The sequence below is a fragment of the Trichechus manatus genome, unplaced genomic scaffold, assembly GCF_000243295.1.
Source record: "Trichechus manatus latirostris isolate Lorelei unplaced genomic scaffold, TriManLat1.0 scaffold00041, whole genome shotgun sequence".
In the NCBI taxonomy this organism is placed as follows: Eukaryota; Metazoa; Chordata; class Mammalia; order Sirenia; family Trichechidae; genus Trichechus; species Trichechus manatus.
In genome coordinates, this window is record NW_004443977.1 from 4409617 (window position 1) to 4422004 (window position 12388).

The window sequence follows — 12388 nt, forward strand, 5'->3', positions numbered from 1 at the left end:
TGCATCCTACTTTGGTGAGTGGCATCTGGGGTCTTAAAAGCTTGCAAGCGGCCATCTAAGATGCATCAGTTGGTCCCAACCACCTGGAGTAAAGAAGAATGAAGAACAGCAAAGACATAAGGAAAGTATTAGCCCAAAAGACAGAAAGGGCCACGTAAACCAGAGACTTCATCAGCCTGAGACCAGAACTAGATGGTGCCCGGCTTCCACCAATGACCGCCCTGAGAGGGAAGACAACAGAGAGTCCCGGATGGAGCAGGAGAAAGGTGAGATGCAGAACTCAAATTCTAGTAAGAAGACCAGACTTAACGGTCTGACAGAGACTGGAGGAACCCCAGAAAGTGTGGCCCCTGGATTCTCTATCAGCCGAGAACTAAAACAGTTTCCGAGGCCAACTCTTCAGACAGGGATTGGACTGGACTGTGAGACATAAAGTGATACTCATGAGGAGTATGCCTCTTAGCTCAAGTAGATACAAGAGCCTAAACAGGCAGCTTTTGTCTGGAGGTGAGATGGGAGGGCAGAGAGGGTTAGGAGCTGGTTGAATGGACATGGGGAATCGGTTGAAAAGGAGGAGTGTGCTGTCACAGTATGGGGAGAGCAATTAGAGAAGCATAACAATGTATGCATAAATTTTTGTATGGGAAAAAATTTTAAAAAAGTGTTCAATTACATACCTTTTAAACAACTTGGTATAAGTGAAAAATAGTGTCAGCCCACCAGCCAACAAACAATATAGTGTCACTGGTATGTATTGTGATTTCTATTAATTTAAAACGTTATCTTGAAGTTTTCATTTGTAATTAGAGTAACTTGCAATTTTTGCAAGTATAATGGCAATTCTTTAAGAATGAACATTGCTCTTAGAATTATTATTTTTTTGTTGGAAACATTTCCATTAATATTTTAATGTTTTTGAATATTGATAAAATGTTGAATTATGATTGCTCTATAGCTTATATTTGCTTAAAAATTAGTTTTCCTTTCCTATAAAAGAAATTTATTTTTAAAATTCCTTCACTGTGTTTTAAACCAAATAAAGAAGTAAACCTGCATTGTGAATAGTTGTCTTAGGAGCTATGGAAAATTCAGTGGCATTTAAGATAAATTTTAAGAAATTACTGTTATATTTTTCCTATCCATAATATTTATCTCTTTTCTAATTTATATTATGATACTATGCATGTTTTTGTAAACAAAATAAAGTCCTTCTTAGAATCAAGGTGGAAATCATTAAGTAGATAGAAGATTGAAATGTAGTTTTTCATGTGTTTGGGTTGTATGGAGCAATAATTAAAAAATAATAATTAAAAGTATTTTGTTTTAAAACATCTCTTGGATTTATAAGCTGTATGGGAAGAAAAGTTTAAAAAAAGCTTACTTTACATGAATTTACCAACTTCTTGGTGAGGTCTGTTGGATTCAATACTGTGTTTTAAGGTTGAATCAATTTTAAATATAATTTTTTCATATTTTGAAATTATAACTTGACAAGATATTCAGAGGTCACTGTAACTGAAGCATCTGAAGATGATTATGACTATGAAGAGGTAATTTGTTCACTTTAGGTATTTATTCTGTAAGTTAATTGTAGACATTCTTGTGAAGTGTTCATTTTCTTTTCTGAAACATGTAAACCAGTTTGTTTTTTTTCTCCTTAGAGTTGCTAGTTTTTCAGGTGGATTTAGCTAATATCAGCTTGTTAGGAGTGAGGTGTGATAAGTTGATTTAAGCATTTAAATTGATTAATAAATCTGACTCTTTTGGTTTTCCTGTTAATTATCCTTCTGAGTCAGCTCCTGATGGCCTGCCTTATGGCTTCATGCTACGAACTGTCATCTCTGTCCATCAGACAGGTGGAATCAACTCCACAGCAATGGGTTTGGGTTTGGGTTTTTAGTCTGCTCTGGGTCAGGTTTCCTAGCCTCCCACTACTCAGCTGGAACTCAAGTCCTGTGCTGCCTTCCAACTTACTGCATTTCTGTCTACTGTGGTTCCTGTCTCAAGGCTCTCCTTTAATTCATTGTTCCCATGAGACCTATTATTACTTCTGAACTTTCCAGGATAAAATCACTCCTAAATGACAGAACTTGTGAGTGAAACTGTGGAGAAGAAAGCCTGGCAATTTGTGGGCTGGATGAGGAAGAGACAGGAGAAACATAGGAGACAGTTTCGTTTTTTTTTTTTTTCTCCGCTGGTAAAATGGAGATATTATTTTCCACATGAAGTTACTGTATAAGTTAATAAATGTAAACGGCTTAAAACAGTGAGTGACTCATAGGAAGCATGCACTATGCCTTAACTATCATTAATATCATAATTAGAGTTGATTGCATGCTTCCAAGAACTTAACTCTTAGGCAGAGAGTTTTTGGTTTATTTGTTTTTTTAATAAAGTAGAGATTTGCAGTTGCTAGTAGTTACGAAAAAGTAATGGTGGAGAAAACCTGGGATGGAGAGTAAATGGTGGCATTTAGATGGGCTAACTTTTTTTTTTTTTTTTTAGTAGAATTGCTAGACTACATTTACTGTTATAGATAAAAGCAGTTGCCTATAATTTAATCTCCAGCTTATTAGAAATGGCACTAAGTGACATTTACAGGGAAATCAGAAAGCTGCCTGATTGTTAGTAATCCATTTTTCATAGCTCTTTGAGTGACTTGGTATCGTAACATAAAATGTATTTCTTTGATCATTTGCTTTGCTTGTGAGGAAAAATGATTTCTGAAATGAAATAAGGTATTTTTATATTCCTGCTCACTCTTCCTATCCTTCTCTTTCTTTGTGCTTTAGATACCAGATGATAATTTTTGCATTCCAGAAGGTGAAGAAGATCTGGCAAAAGCAATTCAGATTGTTCAAGAACAGGCTACAGATACTTATATTTTGGTGAGAATTTTGAGCACAACTGTAGTCTATAATTTAGCCAAGAAACTTTTCATGTGAAGTTTAGAAAGTCATTCAAACTTTAAGTACATTACCTTACTCCATGCCGTCCTGTTGCCTTCTGTGTATAGTATTCATATTTATCATCAAGCCTTCACTTTAAGTAAACAATCATATTTACTTTTCTTTGGATTGTCATTCTCCACATTACGGCCACTCTTGCATGACTTTCCAACAAGTGACACTTTCCCTCATAATCTGCCTGTTTAATCTCACTCACATTGCTCCAAGGAGTTTCAGCACTCATGCGTAGTCAGAGTTCTCCAAAGAAACGTAACTAGTAGGATATGTGTGTGTGTGTTTACGTGTGTGTACACACGCATGTGCATGTGTGTGTCTATGACTTATTTCAAGGAATTGGCTCCTGTGATTTTTAGGGCTAGCAAGTTTGAATCCATAGATTTCTAGGGCAGCCTGGAAAGCTGCAAAATCAGGCTAGAGTTGCAGATGTGAGTCTGATACTTGTAGGGCAGGCTGGAAACTTGGCAAGAGTTGACACTGCAGTCTTGAGGCAGAATTTCTTCCTGTCTGGGAAACCTCAGTTTTTGCTCTTAGGCCTTCTGACTGATTGAATGAGGCCAACCCACATTATGGAGGGTAACCTGCTTTACTTAAAGTCAGCTGATTGTGGATGTTAACCACATCTACAAAATACCTTCACAGCAACACCTAGATTAGTGTTTAATTAAGTAACTGCCCTAGCCAACTTGGAGCCCTGGTGGCGCAGTGTTTAAGAGATTGGCTCCTAATGAAAATTTGGCAGTTCGAATCCACCAGCCACTCCTTGGAAACCTTATGGGGCGGTTCTGCTTTGTCCTATAAGGTTGCTATGAGTCTGAATTGACTTGACAGCACAGGTTTGGTCTTTGGTTCTAGCCAACTTGACGCATAAAAAACGACCATCAGAACTCATGTACAGAATTTAGTATTTTATACAGATCCTATAATCGCTTATAAACAGATAGAAGAAAAGCCACGGGGGTAAAAATAAAAAACAAAAATTTCTTTTAGTCTTTGCAGAATGGCTCTATATTGGGTCAGTCTTTAACCAGGCTTTCACTGAGCTGGGAGATCCACCCTAGGAGACAGCTTAATATTACCTCACATCTTTCTAGGCATATGTTTTGCCCTGGGCAATGTGTGTGGCTCTCTGAATTATACACACTTTATTATTTGATTATTCTTAAATAAATGTATTGTTTTCTTTGCACTTTTGTGAAATGTAGAGTTTATTCTTATTTTAATTATGCTTTAGGTGAAAGTTGACAGCTCAAGGTAATTTCTCATACAAAAATTTATACACACATTGTTATGTGACCCTAGTTGCTATCCCTATAATGTGACAGCACATTCCCCCTTTCCACCTTGGGTTTCTCGTGTCCATTCACCCAGCTCCTGTCCCTTTCTGCCTTCTCATCCCGCCTCTGGACAGGAGCTGCCCATCTAGTCTCATGTATCTACTTGAACTAAGAAGCACACTCTTTACAAGAATTATTTGATGTTTTATAGTCCAGTTAATCTTTGTCTGAAGAGTTGGCTTTGGGAATGGTTTCAGTTCTGGGTTAACAGAGTCCGGGGACCATATCTTCTGGGGTTCCTCTAGTCTCGGTCAGACCATTAAGTCTGGTCTTTTATGTGAATTTGAGTTCTGCACCCCATTTTTCGCCTGCTCTGTCAGGGACTCTGTTGGGTTCTGTGTCAGGGAAGTCATTGGTGGTAGCAAGGCACCATCTAGTTCTTCTGATCTCAGACTGATGGAGTCTCTGGTTTATGTGGCCCTTTTTGTCTTGGGTTAATATTTTCCTTGTGTCTTTGGTGTTCATTCTCCTTTGCTCCAGGTGGGTTGGGACCAATTGATACATCTTAGATGGCCTCTGGCAAGCTTTTAAGACCCCAGACGCCACTTACCAAAGTGAGATGCAAAACATTTTCTTAATAAACTTTATTGTGCCTGTTGACCTAGATGTCCCCTGAAACCATGGTCTCTAGACCCCTGCCCCTGCTACTCTGTCCCTCGAAACTTCTTAGCTTTTGGTTTAGTCCAGTTGTGCTGACTTTCCCTGTCTAATTATACACACTTTAAATGGGTGTCCTTTAATGCCCCAGTTTCCCAAGGAAATTTTCTCCCCAGGGTTTTGACCCCAGCCTGTCAGTGCCCTTCTTTGCCCCAGGTGATCACAGGCTTGTTAGCAGCGCATCATACTGGTTCTTTCTGGTTCAGTCATGGCCGAGGAAGTGACACTGGTACAGACTCCAAATTTTAGAAGTTAGGTGAACTGGAATGGTAGCTGGAATGGGACAAATTATGTGTCAAAGCCCTGGTAGAAAGTTATTCTACCTCTTAGAAAACAAGGGCAGCATATATGTTGCATAGCAACCAAATCTCTTGCCAGTAGGATTTTGTGCAGAGTTGGAAACAGTGCTGTCCTGCTCAAAGATGGCTGCTGACATGCCCCTTTGAATGTGTATCACTCTCTGCAGTCCTGGAAATAACCCAGTAATTCATGCATCAGGCTCCTGAAAGGACTCGTTACACCTCTTCCAAGTCTCCCATTCCAGGGCTTCAACCTATAATTTTTTCCATTCTGGTTGCCATTCCAGATTACCCAAATTGTAAAAATTCGAGTCTGTTCCAGTTTTACTACGTCAACCAGTTCAAAGCCCGGCTTCTTGGTTCACCTTACAGTGCCTCAGGCTGTACTGCCTCTCCTCATCTCTGAGCAACCTCTAAGATGGAGGAAACTGAGACAAGCACTTTGCTTCAGTCCTTTAAATTCAAATGGGCAAATGATATTCTTCGTTAATTAAGTGCTCACTGTTCACTCCAGAACCAGGGACCAAGATCCCAAGCTGGAAACACTGCTACCACTTTTAGCTGGCTTCTGAGTAGGGGATGGAGATGGTGCTCAAATTAGTATCAAAAAAAAAAAAAAAAAGGTCTCAGAGCCTTCCTATCATTCCGTAAGCCTTATCCCAGCTGCCGTGACCCCCCTACTGTTTACCAGAGTTCCAATGATGTTAGTACTGACACTTTTTGCTTGTTTTTTGCTTTTTCTGTGTGAGGATGGGAGTGTGAACCTTCTTCCTCTGCCATCTTGGTTCTGATCTGTACTAATTTTATTAAGGAATATAGTGGGAAATGGTTATTTATTATAAGATCATCAGTTAGAGGTGTATAACACTGATGGCATTAAAACTCATTTAAAAATGGACAATAATTTAATGATTGGTATGGATTTAATTGTATCCCCTCAAAATGTATGTCAACTTGGCTAGGCTATGAGTCCCAGTTTTGTGTGATTATCTACCATTTTGTCATCTGATGGGATTTTCGTATGTGTTATAAATCCTACCTCTATGATGTTAATGATGCAGGATTGGAGGCAGTATAATAATGAGGCAGGACTCAATCTACAAGATTAGATTTTACCTTGAGTCAATCTCTTTTGAAATATAAAAGAGAGAAGCTAGCAGAGAGACAGGGGGACCTCATACCCCAAGAAAGTAGTGCCAAGAGCACAGTGCATCCTTTGGACCTGGGGTTCCTGTGCTGAGATGCTCCTAGACCAGTAGAAGATGTATGGCAAGGACCTTCCACCAGAACTGACAGAAAAAGCTATCCCCTGGAGCTGGCACCCTGAATTCGGACTTCCAGCCTCCTAGACTGAGAGAATAAATTTGTCTTTGCTAATGCCATCCACTTGTGGTATTTCTGTTGTAGCAGCACTAGATAACTAAGACAATGATGAGAGCAAAAATATTTTTAAAAGTGCTTTATATTCTCGTATCATCACTAAGTAAGATGGACCTTTTTTTCTGACAATGAAACCATTTTATACTGAGAAATGTGAAGGAAATTGTGATACTGTTTTTTTGCTGTAGATTTGATTTTTCCAGTGCAGAATAGTATGTGATGAATTTCACTTCATATTCTGTCCTATGCTAATCTTTCAGTATCTTGTAGACTACCTCAATCTGGAAATCTAGTTATTCTTTTCCAAAATATCTAGCCACTCAGTATTGAGAAAAGCCCCAAAGGAGGATTTCTTGCAGTCAGAATTGATTATATGCTGTTATAAATGGAGTGCTCCAACTCATAGAAAGCTATATTCTTAATGAATTTGATAGATACTGTTCCTTCTAGGTAGACGCAAAGGGAGATCTATTGCATTCTTAAAGTAGGAACTCCTTTCTCATAATCAAGGTATAGACTTAGTAGTTTGTTGGATATCGCAATACAATAATTTATAGGAATAAGTTTAAAATATAGTATTTTGAATGAGGTGCAACTGAAATTTTTATTTTAATGCTCATCATCTTCCCCCTTTGTATCATTAATTATAAAAGGCTTTTTAAAAATGCCTTATGTACCACTCATTTGTATTGGTACTTTGTAAAGTAATATGCCTAACATAGTACTTGGCACGTAAAATAAACATAAAAATCCATTGGTCTTAAAAGGTAAACCTTATTTTATTTGTGATTTGTACTTTACCCCCTTAATTCACATTAAGTCAAATATAGTGGATTGAAAAATCTATAGGCAGGGTTTGGGGTCAGGTTATCTCTTTTGTTGAAATTACTCAACTCTGCCATGTGATGCAGAAGCAGCCATAGACAATATGTAAATAAATGGGCATGGCTGCATTCCAGTAAACTTCATTTACAAAAACTGCTGATCCCTGATCTAATAGACTTTTACTTCCATTATGAATTTGTAGTGCAAGTACCCTTCATTGTACAGTATTTCTTCCATAGTTTTCTAAAAATCCGTATAAAAAATTGTTGTAATTTTTAATATGATGATAATAATTAAGAAAAATTAAAATGTTCATACTTTTTTTTTTTTTTTTTTGATTTGTGATGTGGTATTGAAAGGGCAAGCTGGCTTTCTTATTGTCCTTCAAACAATCCAGTCACACTCTTACCTCAGGGCATTTGCGCTTGCTGATGCATATAATTGGAACCTGACCCACTCTGCCTCTTCATTTAGGTTTGTGCTAATATGCCACTTTATCAAGAGGTCTTTCATCATCACACTACATGTATAGCAACCCAGCTCCACACACTTATATGCCTTACCCTTGGCTCTCCCTATCTTCTATCTTCTGCTTTATTTTTCCCCATACATTTAGTACTATCTGCCATAATGTATATTATTTATTTATTCATTTTCTGTCTCTATCCACTTGACTATAAGTTTTGTGAGGACAGAGATTTGTCAGTTTTCTTCTTGGCTTTATCCCCAATGATTAAAGTAGACCCCACCACATAGTACTCAGCAAACATTGTTAAAAAAAGAATGAATGAATGAATCAAGCTTTCATGTTCTCAAAAGAAATAATAGCACATTTAAATTTCAGGAGCAGAAAACAGTTCTTCCTCCGAAGCATGCAGTACCTGAAGTAATAGAAGACTTTCTTTGCAATTTCCTGATTAAAATGGGAATGACCCGAACTCTTGATTGCTTTCAATCTGAATGGTAAATAATTATGTGGATAAATGGTAGTTTTGTAGAAATGTTAACATTATTTAACATGCACATCTTTAACCATCTTAAAAGACTTTAAAGTGACTCATTTTATGCAAGAAGATTGGAAAATTTCTCATCCCTATCCCTCAAATCACAAACACACATACCCACACACATAAACGATATACTTGCAAATAAATTTTTATTAAATAGCTTTCCCAAATATTCAAGTTTAGGTGATTTTCAAAAATCAAATAAATTGATTGTTATATAACACAAAGATGTTTTGTGAAATACTTTCCTAATATCTTTTGCATAATTATTAAGAGTATTATTTCCTGCATTTAGACATCCTACTAACAATACTACTTTGCTTGCTTGTTTTACTTGTAGTGTAATGACTTGTCTTTCTCTGTTCACACAACTGGTTGATTCTTTTTCTGTGAATTTTCTTTCATTTAGAAGTGGAATTGCATTTTAAAATATCACCTAAATGCAAGAGTTTCTTGTTATGATTGAAAAATTTAATAACTTATTGATTATAAAAATCAGTCGGCATACTGTTTTTGTTCCTTTGCTACAGTAATACCATCACCAGGCATGTTCTCAGATTCGGAATGTTCTTTAAAAATATTACTAAATGATTGGCTATGAAAATGTAAGTTTGATTTTTAATAGCCATTGCATATTACAGATAAAACCAAAACCAAATCCATTGCCATTGAGTTGATTCTGACTCATAGCAACCCTATAGGACAGAGTAGAGCTGCTCCATAGGGTTTACAAGGAGCGGCTGATGGATTTGAACTGCTGACCTTTTGGTTAGCAGCTGGGCTCTTAACCACTGTGCCACCAGGGCTCCATACAATAGATAGAAGGGTTAATATAATATGTAATGATGTTTATAGTGTTTTTGCACTAACTCCTAATTTTACTTGTAGGGGCAATTTGCAGTTTCTGCTAATCCAGCTGTGATGTAATTTTTTGCTTTTTTTTTTTTTTTTGGTTCTCATATACTGAGACCATGCATAAGAGAAATAAGTTTCATATTTTAAATTGCATATCTAATAATTTTAATAAATTTAATGAGGAAAACCATTTTTCATTACTGCAGTCTAAGAAAAAGAGCAAGTTTAATGGTAGAAAAATAATACTGTTCCTATTAAATCTGAAAATTGTACAAAAGAATTTTATAAAAATACATTTAAGAAGTAATTGCAAATGTACTAGAAAATACATTTTTGTAAAAGTAGGTAAGTGGTTAATTTGCAGTACTAATGAAATGACCGATTAATGTGGTCCAATTGCTCCTTTTTTCTTCTAAGAGTTTGTGTTAGGACATGTAGTGCTTACATGACTGGGTAGTCCAAAGTGTGAAATGATTCCGTTAGAGAAGTCTGGATCCATGTATACTCTGAACAATTATGTAATTGTTGTTATATTATCCTTTTAGGTTAGCAGTCTGAATTGATGAAATGAAATTTCAGTAAAACATAATATTAGGATTTATAGAATCCCTAAATAAGCACATGATTTAACATATTACAATCAGAAGGTAAAATTTCTTAAAAATTTCTCTTTATTATAGTGACCTGGTAATACTGTGGTTCAAATAATGTTATCTTTATTCTTAGCTGCTCATTCATAATGAAATTATGCTGTGTATTATTTCACATGAAACATTTTTTATTTTGATCACAAGCTTTACCAATTCTATATAGTAGGACTATAGAAATATTGAATATATTATTTTAATAATTTTTATTACAGAAAAAACACATGTATCATTTTTGTGAATTCACTTAATCTTATAAAAGCTAATAAAACAAAGTTTCTCCATTATTAGTTTTTCAAAAAAGAAAAAACAAAAATCCTGGGCAGAAAAATTTGAATTATGTTCTTTCGGTCCTCAAATAGTAACTGCAGTACATCACATTCATTTAGATCATAGGTCAGCAAACTAAAGTCCTTGGGCCGTATCTCATCTGTCTCTTGTTTTTGTAAATAAAATTTTTTTAGAGCACAACCATGACTATTCTTTTATGTATCGCCAATTAGAATGGCAAAGTTAATTAGTTGAGATAGAAACTGCATGGCCCACAAAATTTTTTTAATGAATATTAATATTCTCTAAAATATTATCTGGTTGGTGGCACAGTGGTTAAGAACTTGGCGGCTAACCTGAAGGTCTGGAGTTCGAATCCACCAGCCACTCCTTGGAAACCCTGTGTTCTACTCTGTCCTGTAGGGTAGCTATTAGTCGGAATCGACTCAGTGGCAGCAGGTTTCCACATTAAAAGCTGTCAGTCCCTGGTTTAAATGATATATATTGGTGAATGTGGTAGGAATTTGTCCAATGAATCACTAAAAATTTTGCACTCTGGGTTTAGTCAGTTTTATGGTAAAGTGCTCCAGTGGTTTGAACCTACCCAGCAGCTTTGTAGGAGAAAGACCTGATGATATGCTTTTGTAAAAACCGTTGTTGTTTTAGGTGCTGTGGAATCAGTTCTGACTCATAGCACTCCTCTTTTTCACTGACCCTTTACCAAGCATGATGTCCTTCTCCAGGGACTGGTCTCTCCTGATAACATGTCCAAAGTACGTGAGAGGAAGTCTCACCATCCTTGCTTCTAAGGAGCATTCTGGTTGTACTTCTTCCAAGACAAATTTGTTCATTCTTCTGGCAGTCTGTGATATATTCAGTATTCTTTGCCAAACACCATAATTCAAAGGCATTAATTTCAGCCTAGCAAACCCTATGGGGCAGTTCTGTTCTGTCTCATGGGTGGCTATAAGCTGAAAACCAATTCTATGGCAGATAGTAACTTTTATGTCAGTTTAGAAGTACTGTTTTTACACCATAATAATTTCCCTGGGAGCAGAATTAGAGAAGCCCTGGTGGTGCAGTGGTTAAAAGCTAGGCTGCTAACCGAAAGGTCAGCAGTTCAAACCCACCAGCCGCTCCATGGGAGAAAGATGTGACAGTCTGCTTCCATAAAGATTTATAGCCCTGGAAACCCTATAGGGCAGTTCTACTCTGTCCTATAGGGTAGCTATGAGTTGGAATCACCTTGATAGTGGGTTGGGAGCAAAATTAAAACGGGTTAAAATGGAGGAAATGTGGTATTTTAAGTATATACGTGAAAAATGTATTATCAGACAAAACAGATTATGTTTATGAAAATCATTAATAAAATTTAGATGTTCCAAAAATAAGTAATTAAATGTTTCAAGCATAATCTCCACAATAATATTTTTAATTTTAACCTTTGGCAATCAGAAACTTATATTAGAATTATTCCAAAGTTGTAATTTTACAATTTGCGTAGAATAGAGCAAGACTACCGGGAAACTGAATTTTAAAACTGACCAAATGAATATTTAAGTTTATTTTGTTCGGCAGTTAGCCACAGCTATTGAGAAATAATAGTGTTTGTCAAGTTCTATGGCATAGACTATCCATAGTTACAAACAAAGTGAGGAATCTCCGATGTGGGGAATTTGCAGTCTAATGGAAGGAGAAAACAAAAAGATGTCTCCTGTTAAATCAGGTAATGAACCGCAAACTTATATATTCATTATTATGAGCAATGCTAATTAGGGAAGTGCTAATGATGAGGGTTTTGGTTTTTTTTTTTTTTTTTTTGCTTTAAATGAATACTGAGGAGAGTAGTGGAAATGACAGCAACTTTGTGGGGCTTGAATTTGGAAAGAGTTCATAAGGCGGAGCCATTTTGTGGGTTTTGAAAGAGAGAAGGTGGTATATCATTTAGGAGAGAAAAATGCTTACTTCCAGATATGATGGGTAAGAAGTGTGGAATTATGTTTATTAGAATATAGTGATGGTTAATTAGTTGAAGTGCGGATTATAAATTAGTTGACTCACTAACTCTTATTGAACATGTATTATGTGCCAGGTGCTAGTGGTATAGAAAAGACTGTTGGGTCTTTACCCTTAAATGCATGCTAG

The 12388-nt window shown here is 36.4% G+C and overlaps 1 protein-coding gene across 1 annotated transcript in view; it reads left to right on the forward strand.

The window, feature by feature from the left end:
• SPAG16 (sperm associated antigen 16) overlaps positions 1–12388 on the forward strand; it is a 999944-nt gene that overhangs the window by 15958 nt on the left and 971598 nt on the right. Inside the window, exons 2-4 of the mRNA XM_004376284.2 lie at positions 1504–1550; positions 2793–2888; positions 8309–8427. Coding sequence (XP_004376341.1) covers positions 1504–1550; positions 2793–2888; positions 8309–8427 — 262 coding nt within the window. The remainder of the gene's footprint in view (positions 1–1503; positions 1551–2792; positions 2889–8308; positions 8428–12388) is intronic.